Here is a 20,642-nt window from a genome sequence, read left to right as displayed (position 1 = left end):
GATAGATAGACAGCACAAACAGAGTAAGAGAAAGAGACAGGCAGATAGACAGAGATAACGAGACAGACACAGAAAGACAGAAAGATACAGAAAAACAGGTAAAGACGAACAGAGAGAGAGAGAGAGAGAGAGAGAGAGACAGAAAAAAAGAGACAACGAAAGCAAGAAAAGAGACAGGAAGTGAGACAGACAGACAACCTCAGCATGATTTTCTTTTCATATAATTTTTGTCTCAACCCCAAAAAAGATTAAAGAAAGTTACTATTCGTCATTTTACCTCCTCTTGTCTTAATTAAGCTTTCCAGCGTCTTCCAGTATCTTCCAGGGTCTTCCAGCATCTTCCAGCGTCTTCCAGTATCTTCCAGAGTGTTTCAGGGTCTTCTAGGGTCTTCCAGCGTGTTTCAGGGTCTTCCAGCGTCTTCCAGGGTCTTCCAGCGTCTTCCAGTATCTTCCAGCGTCTTCCAGGGTCTTCCAGTGTCTTCCAGTGTCTTTCAGAGTGCTTCAAGGTCTTCCTGTGTCTTCCAGAGCCTTCCAATATCTTTCAGTTACTTCCAGAGTGTTCCACAGTCATCCAGTCTCTTCCAGTGTCTTCCAGAGTCTTCCAGCATCTTCCAGCATCTTCCAGAGTCCTCCAGCAGCTTTCAGTGTCTTCCAGCATCTTCCAGAGTGTTCCATGGTCTTCCAAAGTGTTCCAGTGTCTTTCATCATCTTCCAGCATCCTCCCACGTATCTTCCAGTATTTTCCAACATCTTCCAGTTTCTTCCAGAATCTTCCAGTGTTCCAGGATCACCACAGACTTGCCTTCAGTGATCTAAAAATCAACTACCATTTTTAAACTGATCTTTGACAGCGTTAGTCAGCTCAATGTCCGCCTTACCTGACTGATTAACCGATAAATGATTTTTTCTTCTGAGGGAAGTTTTTTTTCTGATTTAAAACGTCTCATTATGTGCGCTGCCGGGTGTACGACCACTAAATACCCTAAACACACACACACACACACACACACACACACACACTGGCGGTAGAGAGTTTTTATTGTGAACCGTTTGAGTCATTTGGTGGTGAAAAAGGAAGAGAAAAAAGAAATAGAAAAGAGAAAGAATAAAGATGGAGAGAAAAAAGAAAAAAAATTCCTTTGTTTCATTTATTTGTAACTCCATTATAAAGACTCTTAAAAACAATAATAATAATAATAATGTAATAATAAGAAAAACAACAGCAATATAATAAACAATGACAATAAATTTACTCACAATCAAAACACTTATACAGAGACTCCAAAAGAAAAGAAAATCGCTCCAGGTCTTCCAGTCGTATATAAGATACTGACCACATCCGCTGGGGCCCAATAGCGAGTGAGCCAGCAACAGAGACACGACCATGCACTGTGAACTCCTTCTTTACTCTCTAAGTCATACATAAAGAGTGAAAACAGAACAAAAGAAGAGCAAAAAATATCATTGTTTCATCTATTTTTTTTTACGAACAGGTGGAGTTGAGTTCTTTATACAAGGGGGGGAGGGGGAGGGTTTTTGTTTTGTATTTAGATTCTTTATATAAAAATTCATGGCGTTTATACTCTCTTGTTCGCCTTTGTGTTGATAAGCTCTGTGCGTGTGTGTGTGTGTCCTTTTCTGGTACTACACTGACGATGCTGATAACCGCCAACACGAGTGATCACCAATGCCAGCACGAGCTATCAACAGTGTCAGTACGAGCAATCACCGACGCCACCACGAGAGATCATCAACGCCAGTACGAGCGATGCACACTGGTGTTCCTCTTCTATCGACAATGACACACTTATGGAAGAAACTAAACGCCAGGCTGCTTAACGTTCGCCAGTGTTCCCTTTCATCTCCCCATCCCACCCCACGCCAGCCCACCCACGTCACCCCACGCCACGTCACCCCACCCCACCTAACGCCACCCCACCCCACACCACGTCACCCCACCCCACCCCACAACAACACACTTATGAAAAAAAAAATTCGCCAGACTAACGTTCGCTCGCCCCACTTTTCTCAGCAATGGCGCTCCTTGATGGCGAGGAATGTAAGCCCTCGCCACGACCGGCCTCACATCTTTCAATACATCTGAAGCAGCAGTGGCGATAAAATTCCTAGAAAGTATTAGAGTAGGTAGTGAGAAAACATGGCGAGGAGGGAGGTGCTGGCATCCCTGGGGAGGAGAAGGAGGAGAGAGGAAGGAGGAAGAGAAGAAGGAGGAAAAGGAGGAAGATGTTGGCAACCCTGAGGAGGAGGAGGAGAAGAAGGAAGAAAAGGAAGAAGGTGTTGGCAACCCTGGGAAGGAAAAGGAAGAGGCGGGAGAGAAGAGAGGGGTGAGGATAGAGGAGTAGAGAACACAGCGAAGAAGAGGAAGGAGGAGGGAAAGGAGAAGAAGAGAGGGAGGAACAAGACGAGGAGGAGTGAGAGGAGAAAAAGAAGAATAGAAGAAGAGGAAGTAGATAAACAATAAACAGAGGAGGTGAAAGAAGAGAAGCAAGAAAAATGAAAAACAATTATCAGCTGAAGAAGACAAAGGAAAAGTGGAAAAGGGACACAAACCTAACCTAACCTAACCAAACTCAACCTTACTTAATTATAACAAGCCCTAACTTAACCTAACCTAACCATAACCAAACCTAACCTAACCTAACCTAACCTCCGTCAGGCACAGGTCATCGTGTTGTCCATAGTCGGTGGCGCCCTTGGCTACTGGGCTCGGCAAACATCGTCTCGTCGGAGTACCTTCTGCAGGAAGGTGGCTTAAAAGGAAGGAGGAAGGAAGAGTAGAGGAAGGGGCTGTAGGAGGTGAAGGGGGGAGGAAAAGGAGGTGTAGGAGGAATGGGAAGAGGAAGAAGGAAAGGATTATAGAAGAAAGAGGAGGAAGAGAAGGGGTAGAGAAGGAGGTGTAAGAGGAATAGGAAGTGGAATATGAAGAAGAAAGAGGAGAGAGAGGAAGAGAAGGGGGAGGAGGGATGGGCAGAACAGGAAGAGTAGGAGAAAGAAGAGGGAGAAGAGAAGCAGCAGCAGCAGAAAGAAGAGAAGGAGGGGAAAGAGAATGAATAAACGGGAGGAAGTAGAGGAAGAGGAAATGAAGCTCATGAACGGAAGAGGGGGTGGAAGAGAGAAGGAGAAACAGTAAGTGACGAAAGGTAAGAATAGGAAAGACAAGGAGGAGGGAAAAGAAGTGGAGGAGGAGGAGCAAGAGAAGAGGAAGAAAAAAAAGAAGACTGAGAGGTTAAGGCGACAGTGTCCTCACAAGCCTGTCTGAAGGAGCTAGGTAAGTACTCCCCCATGACAGTGTATGAGGGACAGTACCCATGGCAACGTTCCTCAGACAGTACCCATGGCAATATTCTTAGAAAGTATATACAAATATTCTAATGATTCTACAGAAGTATACTCAGAGACACCCTATAGAAGTATACTCAGAGACATCCTACAGAAGTATACTCAGAGACATCCTACAGAAGTATACTCAGAGACATCCTACAGAAGTATACTCAGAGACATCCTACAGAAGTATACTCAGAGACATCCTACATAGGTATACTCAGAGACATCCTACAGAAGTATACTCAGAGACACCCTACAGAAGTATACTCAGAGACACCCTACAGAAGTATACTCAGAGACATCCTACAGAAGTATACTCAGAGACATCCTACAGAAGTATACTCAGAGACATCCTACAGAAGTATACTCAGAGACATCCTACAGAAGTATACTCAGAGACATCCTACAGAAGTATACTCAGAGACATCCTACAGAAGTATACTCAGAGACATCCTACAGAAGTATACTCAGAGACATCCTACAGAAGTATACTCAAAGTCATTCTACGGAAGAATACTCAGACATACTACAAAAGGTAAACCCGGGAAACTCTTGTAAACTCGACACAGAAGAACGATTTTTTTTAGGAGTCGAGAACTTTGGCAAGCGTTTTCGTGACGACATAAATATTACGAGGAGGAAGAGTGGAGGACAGCAGAAGAGGAAGAGGAGAAGGAGGAGGGGAGGATACAGGAAGAGGAGGAGGTGGAGGATAGAGGAAGAGGAGGGGGTGAAGGATAGAGGAGGAGGAAGAGAAAAAGAGGGAGGGGGAAGGTAGAGGAAGAGGAGGAGAAGAGGATAGACGAAGAGAAGGATGGAGAACGAAGAGTAAGAGGAAGAGGATGAGGAGGAAGAGGAAGAAGAGCCGATATATTTTAGTGTCTAGACAAGTTATGAAATATGTGAGACGGGGCGGAAAGACAAATTGTGACCGTGTGTGTGTGTGTGTGTGCCTCGTAGTAAGTCCCTCCCCCCAACCCCATCTCCTCCTCTTGCAAGTACAATACCTCTACTTCGCTGGTCTCTCTCTCTCTCTCTCTCTCTCTCTCTCTCTCTCTCTCTCTCTCTCTCACTAATTCAACAGGTACTCACGTTCTTCTCAGAGGTAAACAAACTCAGATCACTTACCTGTAAAATGAAAAGAAACAAAAAAAGATTTGTTACATATCTCTCAAAGATTTAATAATAATAATAATTAATAATAATAATAATAATAATAATAATAATAATAATAATAATAAGAAGAAGAAGAAGAACAAAAACAACAACAACAACAAAAAACAAGTTCAACTACACGCAGGTGAACAGACAGGTGAACACGCAATCAAATTAACTATACAAATAGGCTCAATTAATTTCAATATAAACACTGCCAACCACCCCACTCATCCATCCTACCCACTCATCCACCCCACCCACTCACCCACCCACTCGCCCACTCTACTCAACTTGCCTACCAAATCTCACCCAATCAACCAATCCACCCAATCCACTCATTCACCCTACCTAGCTACCTCACCCACCTTCTTACCCTACCATTTACCCACCCACTCAACCACCCAACCCACTAATCCACCCACCCACCCACCCACCCATCATCCATCAGGCCGCCCACCAACATGTCAAAGACCAGGCGTGTTGAAGCGAGTTATGACACGTACCAGACATGTTGATCATCCTCAGTAACTCTCTCTCTCAGAGCGTTGAATAAAATTTTACTGGTTTGTTAGGTTAGGTATATATATATATATATATATATATATATATATATATATATATATATATATATATATATATATATATATATATACCTGTATATATATATCGTCACTTTATACGCAAGGGAGCAATATATATACATGTCTTATACATATACATTGATAGACATACATATATTCAGATGTTATATACATTTTATATACCCATGTTATTTCCAACAGAACATCACTCTACACACACACACTGTAACCAAATTTCTATCTAGAACACGCCCTCACCCCTCCTATACAGTATAAGGATATCAATATACATTTCCTCAATACAATATCCATCCAAACGTTCTCATATAACCTTTTCTATACAGTCATGGACACGCCTGTATCCCTTCCTCTATACACTAAGGCACGCCCATAACATCTTGGGGAAATTAGGGGAAAGGGAAAAGGTTGTTGGTTTGCGTCATCGCCTTTTACGAGTAAGGGGAAGTGCTGCTAGGCTGAACCCGGCATGTAATTCATTGAGGTGAATCGTCTGCAGAAGAATGTCCACTCTCGGTTCATATCCCCCAGTGGCTGCGTGGAGGGGAATTTATTTTTTGAAGGGGGGGGTCAGGTGGGCTTTCCAATCAGTTTGGGTAGTGACTAAAATATTTTTGTGTACACCTGTATAGGGCTTGGTGACAGGAGAGAGGGTTTGAATAATCCTCCTCCTCCTCTCCTCCTTCGTCTCTTCTTCCTACTTCTCCTTCACCCCTCTTACTCATTCTTCCCTTCCTCCTCATCCTCTTTCTCCACTGCCTCCTCATCCTCTTTCTCCTTTTTCTCTTCCTCATCCCCACCCTCCTTCTTCTCCTCTCCTTCTCTTGCTCCTGTTCTTCCTTCTTCTCCTCCTCATTTCCTCCTTTACCTCTTCCTACTCCTCCTACTCCTCTTCCTCCTCCCCTCTTCCTAGTTGAATCGGGGACCTACATCTCCTCTCTACTAATCCAGGAATCTCCCTTTACATACTGGACTGGTAAACATGCGTGTCGTCATATTGGATTGGTGCACCTCCTTACACACGTATATATAGTCCCTACATGTATCCTACTACGCATAGCTCTCTACACATAGCCCCCTATACCTAATCCCCCAACCCTTTACATATAGCCCCTTCCACATAGTCTCCTACAGCGAACCCCGTCCACATAGTCCACCACACGCATAGTCCCTCCACAGACCCCTATCTAGCCCTCGATATATAGCCCCCTACACATAGTCTCCTACAACAAACCCCCTCCACATAGTCCTTCCACCACACATAGCCCTCCACAAACCCCCATCTAGCCCCCTCACATAGCCCCTCCACAAAACCCCCATCTAGTCCCCCTCCACAAACCCCCATCTAGCCCTCCACAAACCCCCCATAGCCCCCCTCCACAAACCCCATGTAGCCCCCTCCACACATAGCCCTCCACAAACCACCATCTAGCCCCTCCACAAACCCCCATCACACAAACCCCCATCTAGCCCCCTCCACACATAGCCCTCCCTCCACAAACCCCCATCTAGCCCTCCAAAACCTCATCTAGCTCCTCCACCACCAACCATAATCAGACGCCCTCATCAACGACCCCCACACACACTTAACAGAATCCTCATAATATTTCCCAAAGTGTGTCTCTACTTAGGGAAAATTCTTTACAACGCGGCCAGGTTAACTTTCCCTAATTCTCACGTAAGGAAATTTTCTTTTACAAGGAGAGGTTAATTTTCCCTAGTTTTTTTTTTATACCCAGAGATTAATTTTCCCTAGTTTCCCTAATTTTTACCCTAAGAAATTAATTTTCCCTGATTTTTTAAGATAGGGATTTATTTTTTTTTATAAGGATGATTAATTTTCCCTAAATCCTCCCCCAAAGAGGATTACTTTTCCCTAATTTTCATGCAAGGAAAATTACTATAACAAGGAGAGATTAATTTCCATAAGTTTCCACGTACCAACACACCACTGTAACACTGTACCGATATCAATTACCAATGTATCAATACCTCAGATGGTAACGAACGTCCCACTGACACCACTATACCGACACACCGCTACACCATACCAATGTACCATCACACCACTGTACCACCACACCACTGTATCACCACACCATTGTACCACTCCACCACTGTACCACTGTAATACTCTGAACCATTATGTACCTCTGTACCTATCACTCAACTACTGTACAACCAAAACTAATCCATTGTACCACTGTAACACTATAGCACTGTACCACTCCACCACTGTAACAATATAACACTGTACCCCATTTAGCACGCCAACAAGCAGAAAGATTAATTTAGCAAAAAATAATAAAAAATTACATAAAACAATAAACAAGTACAAAATTATACCTGATTTTACACACACACACATAAAGACTATCATTACACAAACACACTTATACATACAGACACACACACACACACACAAACACACACACAAACACACACACACACACACACATATAAAAACTATCATTACACAAACACACTCATACACACAGACACACACACATACACACGCACACAAAGACTACCACCACACAAAGACGACCATCACACACACTAAGCATCAATTACATTAAGTGGCAGGAGTACAGTACATAACATCAAGAGTCTCAACAGGAGAGAAAATACAAAATAAAAATAAACCCAATTGTAAAGTGAAATTCCACTCTTTTACAAAATTGGACCCAACATTTATATCCCTCGCTGAAATAATTCCCTGACACAAATTCCCTCAAATACATCATTGAAAATTCTGGTAATTCTAAAAAAAAAAAATAGATATAATTCTTTTAGTTTTTTGTTTTCAATTGGGTCAAATATCGAAAATTCTAGTCATTTTATCGTGTTGGAAATTCTGTTAAATGATGTAATTCTCTACTTAAATTCCATCATGGGAACATATATATAATTTTTGAAGTATTATGATATTAAACTGTGAAATATGATAAAATTTCTTTTAATACTAATGCCATGTAAAAAATAACTAAACCCCCCCCCCCAAAAATAATATCCCAATTCTTGTAAAAACAAATCAATAACTAAATAACTAAATAAATAAATCACACCAATCACAAAAAAATCATAATTCTTGAATATTTTTTGTGATTTATTTTGTTTAATCCGTGACGCAGATGTTACAGAGTGAATTAATTAATCCGACTGAGAGCTGTAAGTACTGAGTTAACCACGTCATGGAGAGCCTTATTAATGACATCAAAGTATTATTGTTGTTGTTGTTGTTGCTGTTTTTGTTGTTGTTGTTTTTGCTGTTGTTGTTGTTGTTGTTGTTGTTTTGCTTTTTATTGTTGTTGTATTAATGATGCTGTTATTAATGATGTTATTATTACTCATGTATTATTATTATTATTAGTAGTAGTAGTAGCAGTGTGTATGTATGTGTATGAGAGAGAGAGACAGACAGAGAGAGAGAGTGTGTATGCGTGTGTGTATATATGTTTGAGAGAGAGAGAGACCAGGACTCAAGGACCGCCTTCGCCAGATAGGCTTTTTAAGAGCAAGTCGTACCAAGGAGAAGACTAGGTGATGTGGTGGTGATGTGGTGGTGATGTGGTGATGTGGTGGTGTGTGGTGGTGATGTGGTGGTGATGTGGGTGGTGATGTGGTGGTGATGTGGTGGTGCAGTGTGGTGGTGATGTGGTGTGATGTAGTGATGTGATGCGGTGGTGATGTGGTGGTGATGTGGTGATGTAGATGTGGTGGTGATGTGGTGGTGATGTAGTGATGTGTGGTGTTGTGGTGGTGATGAGGTGATGTGTGGTGGTTGTTGGGTGTTGTGGTGGTGATGTGGTGATGTGATGTACTGATGTGATGTACTGGTGTTGTAGTGATGTTACTGAAGGTGGGTGGTTTCTGTGTGGGGGTGTGGTGTGTGGCACAGGTGTAGTGGGCTGGCACAGGTGTAGGTGTGGTGGGTTAGTGGTGTGGGTGGGTGGTGGGTGGCACAGTGTTGGTGGGGTGTAGGTGGTGGTAGGTGGGGTGTAGTGGTGTGGGTGGGTGCACAGGTGTAGTGGGTAGGTGGGTGGGGTGTTAGTGGTGTGGGTGGGTGGGTACAGGTGTAGGTGGTGTGGTTTAGTGGGTGTGGGTGGTGTGTGGGTGTAGGTGGGTGGTTTAGTGGTGGGTAGGTGGGTGGCACAGGTGTAGGGTGGGTGGTTTAGTGGTGTGGGTGGGTGCACAGGTGGTGTGGGTGGTGGGTGGTGTGGGTGGTTTAGTGGGGTGTGGGTGGGTGGCACAGGTGTAGGTGGGTGGTTTAGTGGTGTGGGTGGGTGGCACAGGTGTGGGTGGGTGTGGGGTGTGGTGGTTTACTGGTGTAGGTGGGTGGTTTACTGGTGTGGGTGGGTGGTTTAGTGGTGTAGGTGGGTGGCAGTGGTGTAGGTGGGTGGCAGGTGTGGGTGTGGGTGGGTGGGGTGGGTGGCACAGGTGTAGGGTGGTAGGTGGTGGGTGGGTGGTTTACTGGTGTAGGTGGTGGTTTAGTGTGGTGTGGGTGGGTGGGTGCACAGGTGTGGGTGGGTGTAGGCACAGGTGTGGTGGGTGGTTTACTGGGTAGGTGGGTGGTTTACTGGTGTAGGTGGGTGGCAAATACTTTACGAGACATTAGAGGAATGAGTCACTGCCCTGGGGAAGTGGGTAGGGGAGGAGGAGGAGAAGGAGAAGGAGGAGGGAGGAGAGAGAGAGAGAGAGAGAGAGAGAGAGAGAGTACCATGAGGTGAGAGGAGGGAGAAGCCAGGAGGTGGGGGCAGGGGAGAGGGTGTAAGGAGGAAGGGGGGTCAACACTCCATCTTGAAATATCTCTCAACAATAGTCTCTAGAGTCTCGAGGCGATAAAACTATAAAGTGATTGAACCTTCACTTAAAATAATTATAGTATTGTGTGGTGTTCCTGTTCACTGCACGATTAGATAGATAGATAGATAAGATAGATAGATAGATAGATAGGTAGATAGATAGATAGATAATGATTAGGTTAGGTTAAGTTAGATTAGGTTAGGTTAGGTTAGGTTAGGTTAGGTTAGGTTAGATTAGGTTAGGTTAGATTAGGTTAGGTTAGGTTAGATTAAGTACTTCACACAATTTAACTCAAACTTACTCGGTATTTCCCTTCAACTCACACACACACACACACACACACACACACACACACACACACACACACACACACACACACACACACACACACACACACACACACTCACACACACACACATACACACACATACAAAAAAAAAATTCTCCATACAAATCTGGACCCAAGTTCTGAATATGCAAATGACCAGTTTGATGACTCGCCTAACACGACAATATGCGCCGCCCTCCACAGTATTCCTCTGAGTGACGACGCCCCGGGTCCTGGGAACACACACACACACACACACACACCACGCGATAATAATAATAATATTGAGTGTGGTGGAGGAGGAGGAGGAGGAGGAAGGTGACAGGTGTGTGGACAGATGGCGACAGGTGTGTGGACAGATGGCGACTAACGTTGGGTGTGTGTGTGTGTACCGAGGTGGTGTTGGTGGTTGTTGTTGGTGTGTTTGAGGTGATTGGTAATTCGATGATGTTCAGGTGAGTATAAGTTCTAGTTAAGGTGATATAACCTAATCTAACCTAGCGCTGAGTTAAGCTAACCTAACCTAATACAAAGCTAACCTAACCTAACTCCTAACTCTAAGTTAAATTAACCTATCCTAACCTAACCTTACACTAAGCTAAATTAACCTAACCTAAGACTAACTTATCCTAACCTGACCTAACCTAACACTAAGTTAAACTAACCTAACCTAACCTAAGTTATTTCATAGCTAATCTAACCTAACTTAGTTTCGCCTCACCTAAGCCTAACTTAAAGTAACACTAACTTAATCTAACCTAACCTAACGTGAAGTTAATTTTACCAAACCTAACTCAAAGATTGCTTAACCTAACCTAATGCTAACTTAACCTAACCTAACAATAATTTAATCTCACCTAACTTAACCTAATCTAATGTAAAGTAACTGAACCTAATCTAACCTCACCTCACCTTCCCTAACCTAAGAAGTCGTAGTAGTAGTAATAGTAGTGGCAATAATACCACATCTATTCTGTCAGAGGACACACACACAAAGACTAAGCACAAAGAAAATGCGGCAGCAATGAAGAGAAGATTGACACTGTGGCAGATTGGGGCCCTTGATGATCTAATAACACTGCAGGAGAGACTAAAATTCATAGAAGACGGAAAGCAAAACACCGAGGATGTTGCCAGAAAATTTGGTAACAAGATGCGTGAGGGAAAAGTGTCCTTGGCGGTAATATCTCTCACAGAGGACTTTTCCGGTGGTGCCCTGCCAATAAACAGAGAGACATTACAACAACTGAAGGAAAAACATCCCCTTGCAAGTGAAGAGGAAGGCATCAGGTTCCAGCGAGCCTATATCCCTCCTAATACTGTCATGTTCGAGAAAATAACAGGAGGGATGGTGTGGAAAAAAGCACTGAAAACTCAGGGAGGAGCCGGCCCTTCAGGCCTGGATGCAAACGGTTGGAGAGTCATCTCAGCACTAACAAGTTTGGTGCCGTAGCAAGTGATCTCTGCAATGCCATCGCCGCCCTTGCAAGAAAACTAGCACCCTAGTGCTGCCACCACCTCCATGCTCTGACGGCCTGCCGCCTCATTCCCCTGAATAAAAATCCAGGATGTAGGCCTATAGGAGTGAAGGAAGTGCTGAGGCGGATCATTGGAAAATGCATAATGGAGGTGGTAAATGATGATGACAGGGCAGCTGCAGGGAACCTGTAACTATGTACTGGCCACCAGGCTAGAGAGGAAGCTGCCATTCACACCATGAGAAAGGCATTTGAGCAGCGTGATTGTGAGGCAGTACTTTTAGTCGACGCTTCCAACATACTCAGCCACAAGGCTACACTGCACAACATTAAGATCAAGTGTCCAAGCTTTGCAATGTATGTTGAAAACACCTATAGGAACCCATCAGACCTCTTTATACCAAGCTTCAAGGCCCTAAGTGGAGGTACCACCTTACAGTCAACTGAGGGAACAACGCTGGGGACCCTGTTGCCATGGCACTGTACGCGCTGGGCCTGTCTGTGCTCCAACACACAATAAAATATGAAACAATCGAGGTCAAGCAAGTGGCATACGCTGATGACCTTACAGGAGCAGGAAAAGTGGAGGACATCAAAAAGTGGTGGGACCTGGTAACATCAACAGGTCCACAAATAGGGTACCACCCAAACGCCAACAAGCCCTTCCTCAGTGTGAAGCCAGAACACTATGAACGGGCAATGGAGGTGTTCGGTGGAAGTGAGGTCAAAATAACAAAGGATGGCCAAAGACATCTAGATGCGGTAATTGGCACGAAGGACTTCAAGACCGAGTACGTATAGAGGGAAAGGTGAATGAGTGGGTTAAGGAAATTCAAGCTCTGTCTGATATTGCTAAAACAGAGCCACATGCGGCTTTTGCGGCATTCACCCATGGAGTCAAACATCGCTGGAATTACCTGATGCGCACTATCCCTAATGTCGGACCCCTCCTACGCCCTCTGGAAAAAGCCATTAATGTTGCTTTTATCCCAACACTAGTGAAAAACCCTCACTTAACCCCAGCAAAAAGGCCATTCCTTGCACTACCACCGAGACTAGGAGTGGGATAGACTAATCCAGTGGAGCTTACCCGTACAGAACATCAGAACTCTGTCAAACTCACGGCAACTCTCACTGAGCACGTAATAGATCAGAATGCAGCAGGTCAGGTGGATACCTACGAATTAAACAAGATTCGAAGGTCCATTACGACAGAGCGGCAGCACACCCAAAGTGATAAACTGCAACAACTGTTGCAACAAGTGCCAGAGAACGTGAAAAGAAAAGTAGCGAAAGCGCAGGCGGTGGGCGCCTCAAACTGGTTAACAACGTTACCGATAAAGGCAAAAGGCTTCATCCTTAATAAACAAGAATTCAAAGATGCCATTGCTCTCAGGTACGGTAGGCCAGTAGAAGGTTTGCCCTCCCAATGAGTGTGCGGCTCATCTTATGACATCGACCACGCCATGGTGTGCAAGAAGGGGGGCTTCGTATGTATGAGGCATGACGATGTAAGGGATCTAACAGCAAATCTGCTGAGGGAAATCTGCCACGACGTCATGGTGGAACCGCCCCTCCTTCCATTGAACGGTGAGAACCTCCGTCACTGGACTTCAAACACATCCAACGAAGCCTGTGTGAACGTCAGTGGTCGAGGATTCTGGACGCGGGGACAGCAAGCTTTTTTTGACATACGGATTCTTGATCCCATGGCCGCATGTCACCGCAACCTAGCTCTCCATGCTGCACACAGGAGGAACGAGAACTACAAGAACAGGGCATATGGGGAGAGAAATCAGAACGTTGATCAAGGCAGCTTCACTCCTCTGGTGTTCACAACCTCTGGCGGGATGGGACCAAGTGCAAGACGCTTCTACGCCAGACTCTCGGAGGTGTTATCTGAACGGAAACAGCAGCCCAGAAGTTATGTTACAGCCTGGTTGAGATGTCGACTGTCCTCTCTGCTTAGGTCTGCATTGCTTTGCCTCAGGGGAACGTAAGCATCGGCCCCAAAGCCGACAACAGTCGCAGATATCGACTTTGAGGCAACAGTCACTGAATGCCGCATAAAAGTGCGGCTCAACTAACTCAACACAGCCAGGGTAGCTACTTATGCATTAGGATAGTTAATTTTAAGGTAATAAAATGACGGCAAAGGTGTGGCTATTAGGGGAGGCTGGAGGCCACTTTAAAAATAAAAAATAAAATAATAGTAGTAATAGTAGTAGTAGTAGTAGTAAAAAAAATTACCGTAAGAATATTTATGAGAAATTATCCTTTGAGTCCAGAAGGGTTAAATCATCCTCTTCCAAGGGTTAAATCATCGAAATCAAAGGGTTAAACCATAGTCAGGGCAGTATTGTTGCTGGCACCAATCGTAGGAGCATCGAGGCTACCATTATCCATGAACAACTAAGTTGGACTGGCCATGTTACCCGCATGGACGACAGTAGCCTGCCAAAGCAGCTACTTTACAGTCACCTAACGAATAGTAAACGTAACGCCGGGGGGGCAACTGAAAAGGTATAAGGATAGTCTTAAGACATACCTGAAAAAGTGCCAAATCGACCCCCTCACCTGGGAGACTATCACTCCACACCGTAACGCTTGGAGGATCACTACACGAGAAGGTGTCAATACTTTCGAGTTAGCCCGACTGCATACTGAGGCAGACAAGCGCCAACGCTGGAAAGATGCCGCCGCCGCCCCTCCCGCACTACATGTAGCCCTCCACACGTGCAACATGTGGACGACCCTGCCGGTCCCGTATCGGCTTCTTTAGTCACCTCAGAGCTCACCAACGAAGGTGACATCCCTAATAACCCATATCATTGTATCATAGCTGAATGATCGTCATACTCGATTCCGAGTGACAGCAAAGTAGTAGTAGTAAACCATAGTAATTAACGGGCTAAACCATCGTCATCAAAGTGTTAAAACTCTGTCATCAAAGGATTGAAACATCGCAATCAAAGGGTTAAACCATTGTCATCAAAGGGTTAAACCATCGTCATAAAAGGGCTAAACCGTCGGCATCAAAGGGTTAAACCATTGTCAATCAAAGCATTGAAGCATCGCCATCAAAGGGTTAAACCGTCGTCATCAAAGGGTTAAACCATCGCCATCAAAGGGTTAAACCGTCGTCATCAAAAGGTTAAACCATTGTCATCAAATCATCGTCATCAAAGGGTTAAACCATCGTCATCAAAAGGTTAAACCATTGTCATCAAAGGGTTAAACCATCGTCATCAAAGGGTTAAACCATCGTCATCAAAGGGTTAAACCATCGTCATCAAAGGGTTAAACCATCGTCATCAAAAGGTTAAACCATTGTCATCAAAGGGTTAAACCATCGTCATCAAAGGGTTAAACCATCGTCATCAAAAGGTTAAACCATTGTCATCAAAGGATTAAACCATCGTCATCAAAGGGTTAAACCATCATCATCAAAGGGTTAAGGGGAACATATTTTACCTTACGTATCTGTCACTCGGTAAAGCCAGAACTCACTGTAGGAAAATTTACAATGTTTAATGTAAAGTAAATTTCAATATTTTTTGGTTTGGGTTAGGTTAGGTTAGGTGAGGATAGGTTAGGTTAGGTTAGGATAGGTTAGGTGAGGTTAGGATAGGTTAGGTGAGGTTAGGATAGGTTAGGTGAGGTTAGGATAGGTTAGGTGAGGATAGGTTAGGTTAGGTTAGGTTACTGTAGGTTTGGGTTAGGTTAGGTGTGGTTAGGTTACGTTACTTTACGTTACGTATGACTACTGTGATAGGAGGAGAGGCGTTGTGTTGCAATTAACGTTAGCGGGTCTGATTTAATATGATTCTAATTAAATTTACGCTTGTTTAACCCGAGGAAAGTTTTATTTATTTATACATACATACATACATACTGTACATACATACATACATACATACATACATACATACATACATACAGCACATACATACATTTACACACTTTTGATACATGGTATTTTAAAATGCATATATATAATGAAATGTAATAGTGTGTGTGTGTGTGTGTGTGAGTATGTATGTGTGTATGTGTGTATGTGTGTGTGTGTGCATCAATGACCATGACTGCATACATAACCCAATAAGAGAGGACATGAGCGCGTATATTTACACACACGTGAGCATCAGCATAAGTGTGTATCTATAGATTTTATATGTATGTGTGGTCACCAGTGTGTGTGTGTGGTCACCCCCTTTACCACCACTTCCCCTACCCTCACCACCATCCTCCTCCTTCCCCACCACCACCCCCTCCCTCCCCCCACCCTCCCTCCCCCCTCCTCCCCCACCACCACCCCCCTCCCCCACCAATACAAAAACATAGTACATACATACAGCTGACAAAGAGCACTGCTGTGATGTAGGCGACCCGCATCCCTGTGTACACTGCCTCCTGATGTACGCTTCTGCTGCCGTGTACACCCCGAGAACAGTCCGTGTGCACCTTTATGTACTCTGCCTCCTGAACGATGGTGAGCGTTTCTGTTGTCGTGTGCACCTTGAAGATATAGTCTTTGTGTACTTTTAGAGGGCCTGTGTACACCTCCTTTGGATAGTTTCTGTACACCTTCTGGGGTGCCGTGTACACCTTAAAAATAATCTGTGTACACCTGCCGAGACTGTCCACACCTTAACGATAGCTTATGTGCACCTCTAAGGGGAGTGTGTAAACCTTGAAACAACTGTGTACTCTTCTCAGCTCCCGTGTACACCTCTCATATTCTTCTATGTACACCTTTAACGTGACTGTCTAAAAGTCTCAGCTACTATGTGTACAACTTCGACAACTGTGTACACTTTTCTGTCGCGTTCACGTGAGTCTCCCAATTCCTGTGTGCACATCGAAGGCTCTGGGATCATGAGCTAGGGAGAGGTCAAAGATGGGAACTTGCTAGGGGTCAGGGTGGCATTATCTAAGGTCAAGAATAGGGATCAAGAACTAAGGTCACATACGCAGGAGCCACCTGGGGTAAAAAAAAAAAACTATAGCCAGATGTGGGAAGAAACTAGGGTCAAAAGATGGGTCAACGAGCTAAGAGGTCACTGGGATAAAGAACTAGACCGACACTCTTATAATAATTCACTGGAGAAGACAAGGACAGGAAAGACGGGGGGGGTATAAGGAGGACGTCACAGATGCGGCCCAGGATCAAGAACGCGTGCGAGGGGAGGCGAGAGGCAGGGGCGACGTGCTCACTCACCGACGGCTGGCAACACACTGACTACGCTACAGATTCTCGACTTCAACATCCCACACCCCCTCAGTTCGTTTCCTTGGCGTTGGTTGGTTGTGAGGGTCGTAGTGGTTACTTTGACCCGCCCCCTGCCCCTCCCACCTCTATCTTCCCTCCCTCCCTCTTTATTCTATCCTCCCTTTGTCCTTCCTTCGTCTATTTATCCACCTATTCTCTCTCTATCTCTCTATCTATCTCTGAGAGGTAATGATGCTCGCCAATACTTGCTTCAATCTATAACTTCAGTCTTCTACACTTGCTTCAATCACTAACTTCAGTCAACATTACTTGTTTCAATCAATAACTTCGGTCTTCTACACTTGCTTCAATCACTAACTTCAATCTCTAACACTTGCTGCAATCAATTAAGAACACTTGCTTCAATCAATAACTTCAATCACCAACACTTGCTTCAATCAATAACTTCAATCACCAACACTTACTTCAATCACCAACACTTGCCTCAATCAATAACTTCAATCATCAACACTGACTTCAATCACCAACAATTGCTTCAATCAATAACTCCAATCACCAACACCCTCACCCCCTCCTCGCTACCGTATATACAAACACCTCAATAACTCCGTATACATAATATATAAAGTAAAGAAAAGTAAAGTAAAGTAATGCAATGTAAAGTAAAGTAATGTAAAGTAATGTAATGTAAAGTAATTTAAAGTAAAGTAATTTAAAGTAAAGTAATGTAAAGTAATGCAATGAAAAGTAAAGTAAAGTATTGTAAAGTAATGTAATGTAAAGTAATTTAAAATAAAGTAATGTAAAGTAAAGTAATGTAAAGTAATGCAATGTAAAGTAAAGTAATGTAAAGTATTGTAAAGTAATGTAAAGTAAATTAAAATAAAATAAAGTAAAGTAAAGTAATGTAAAGTAATGTAAAGTAAAGTAATGTAAAGTAATGTATTGTAAAGTTATCTAATGAAAAGTAATTTAAAGTAAAGTAATGTAAAGTAAAGTAATGTAAAGTAATGCAATGTAAAGTAAAGTAATGTAAAGAAAAGTATTGTAAAGTAATGTAAAGTTAAGTAAAATAAAATAATGTAAAGTAAAGTAGTGTAAAGTAATGCAAAGTAAAGTAATGTAATGTAAAGTTATCTAATGTAAAGTAATTTAAAGTAAAGTAATGTAAAGTAAAGTAATGTAAAGTAATGCAATATAAAGTAAAGTAATGTAAAGTTAAGTAAAATAAAATAATGTAAAGTAAAGTAGTGTAAAGTAAAGTAATGTAATGTAAAGTTATCTAATGTAAAGTAATTTAAAGTAAAGTAATGTAAAGTAAAGTAATGTAAAGTAATGCAATGTAAAGTAAAGTAATGCAAAGTAAAGTAGTGTAAAGTAATGCACTGTAAAGTAAAGTAAAGTAAAATAAAATAAAGTAAAGTAAAGTAATGTAAAGTAATGTATTAAAGTTAACTAATGTAAAGTAATTTAAAGTGAAGTAAAGAAATGTAAAGTAATGTAATGTAAAGCAATGTAATGTAAATTAATTTAAAGTAAAGGAAAGTAAAGTAAAGTAATGTAAAGTAATGTAATGTAAAGTAATATAATGTAAAGTAATTTAAAGTGAAGTAAAGTAATGTAAAGTAAAGTATTGTAAAGTAATGTAAAGTAATGTAATGTATAGTAATTTAAAGTGAAGTAAAGTAATGTAAAGTAATGTAATGTAAAGCAATGTAATGTAAAGTAATTTAAAGTGAAGTAAAGTAAAGTAAAGTAAAGTAAAGTAATGTAAAGTAATGTAATGTAAAGTAATTTAAAGTGAAGTAAAGTAAAGTAAAGTAATGTAAAGTAATATAATGTAAAGTAATTTAAAGTGAAGTAAAGTAATGTTATGTAAAGTAATTTAAAGTGAAGTAAAGTAAAGTAAAGTAAAGCAATGTAAAGTAATGTAATGTAAAGTAATGTAATGTAAAGTAATTTAAAGTGAAGTAAAGTAATGTAATGTAAAGTAATTTAAAGTGAAGTAAAGTAATGTAAAGTAAAGTAAAGTAATGTAAAGTAATGTAATGTAAAATAATGTAATATAAAGTAATTTAAAGTGAAGTAAAGTAAAGTAAAGTAAAGTAAAGTAATATAAAGTAATGTAATGTAAAGTAATGTAATGAAAAGTAATGTAATGTAAAGTAATTTAAAGGGAAGTAAAGTAATGTAATGTAAAATAATGTAATATAAAGTAATTTAAAGTGAAGTAAAGTAGTGTAAAGTAAAGTAAAGTAATGTAAAGTAATGCAAAGTAAAGTAATGCAAAGTAAAATAAAATAAGGTAAAATAAAGTAAAGTAAAGTAAAGTTAAGTAATGTTAAGTGTTTATAAGTAGATAAGAGGCGGTAAAGTGCTGCTGAGGTTTTGTGTACAGGATGGAAACACTTATTGTATCAAGATTAAGTGAGGCTTCCTTCTCTCTCTCTCTCTGGTTTAATGTAAGTGGTGGGTCAAGGTTACATACACACACTGTACATGTATACTGTGACAACCTTTCCCTGGTGTGTGTGTGTGTGTGTGTGTGTTTAGGTGTGGCTAGATGGATGAAAGTGTTTGTGTGTGCGTGTGTGTGTGTGTGCGTGTGTGCGTGTGTGTTTGTGTGTGTGTCGGCCTTGTGGCGCAATGGGTAACGCGTCTGACTACGGATCAGAAGATTACAGGTTCGTATCCTGGCAAGGTCGAAATTATTTATGGTAACCTATGGTATAATGGTTAGCATGCTCGCCTCGTAAGCGAGCGGACCCGGGTTCGATCACCAGACAGGGTGAAATTATGGGCAAGTTTCTTTACGTCAATTGCCTCTGTCCACCCAGCAATAATCGGGGACCTGGATGTTAATCGATTTGCGGATCATGTTATGGGGTAATGGTTAGCCAGTGCAGTTGGCGAGTTGTCCGGTCTTCTCGGACTATTCCTTGACACTGGGTCATGCAGCTCGTTAACTCTGGTTGTTGTATTGGTGACAGCTTCTACACCTTAAACAAATTCACGCCTAGGTGGCCCTTGGGACGGCCATTCTCGTTACACGAGGGGCAACCATTATTATGAATGGATGAAAGTGTGTGTGTGTGTGTGCTCAAGAGACAACTGCTTTGTTGCCATTACTATTTTATTTTGTAATCGTGTTTAGGATCCATAAAATGACTATAAATTTACTGACCAAAGATGGGATCATTATTATTATCATTATCATTATTATAAGAATCACTCATTATAACCAGTCACCAACATCACCATCACCACCACACATCACCAGACATCATCATTACCATTAACTATCATCACCATCACACAGACACTATCAACATCATTACCAATCACCATTATATATCATCATCACCACACCCACACACACACACACACACACACACACACACACACACACACACACACACACACCTTGTTCGAGTCGTCTGGTGGGTCAATTTAACTTCTCAATAACTCACTGATTAACTCCACCCCTTGTCGGATCCACTTGTGAGATAATTGAGATATAAAAGAATGATATCAAACTGCTTCCTGACATTGTGTTCTGCTGTTATCTACTGAAGTGAAGTGGGTTGAAGTGTGAAGTGGGATGAAGTGGGATGAAGTGGGGTGAAATGGGATGAAGTGGGGTGAAGTGGGATGAAGTGGGGTGAAATGGGATGAAGTGGGGTGAAGTGGGATGA

At 42.2% G+C, this 20,642-nt stretch overlaps 1 protein-coding gene and 1 non-coding gene across 2 annotated transcripts in view; one reads left to right on the top strand and one right to left on the bottom strand.

The window, feature by feature from the left end:
* LOC121855426 overlaps positions 1-16,984 on the bottom strand; it is a 50,079-nt gene extending 33,095 nt beyond the window's left edge. The window contains exons 1-2 of the mRNA XM_042350358.1: positions 16,936-16,984; positions 16,066-16,322 (exon numbers count right to left, since the gene is read on the bottom strand). Coding sequence (XP_042206292.1) covers positions 16,066-16,322; positions 16,936-16,984 — 306 coding nt within the window. The remainder of the gene's footprint in view (positions 1-16,065; positions 16,323-16,935) is intronic.
* A 2,595-nt stretch (positions 16,985-19,579) lies between these two features.
* Positions 19,580-19,652, top strand: Trnar-acg. Its single transcript has one exon. It is a non-coding gene; the product is annotated as a tRNA-Arg (tRNA).
* The last annotated feature ends 990 nt before the right edge of the window (positions 19,653-20,642 follow it).

Source organism: Homarus americanus, unplaced genomic scaffold (genome assembly GCF_018991925.1).
Source record: "Homarus americanus isolate GMGI-L3 unplaced genomic scaffold, GMGI_Hamer_2.0 scaffold45299, whole genome shotgun sequence".
Taxonomy (NCBI): Eukaryota; Metazoa; Arthropoda; class Malacostraca; order Decapoda; family Nephropidae; genus Homarus; species Homarus americanus.
Note: the sequence above shows the minus strand (reverse complement) of the source record. Positions and strands in the feature narration are given on the sequence as shown.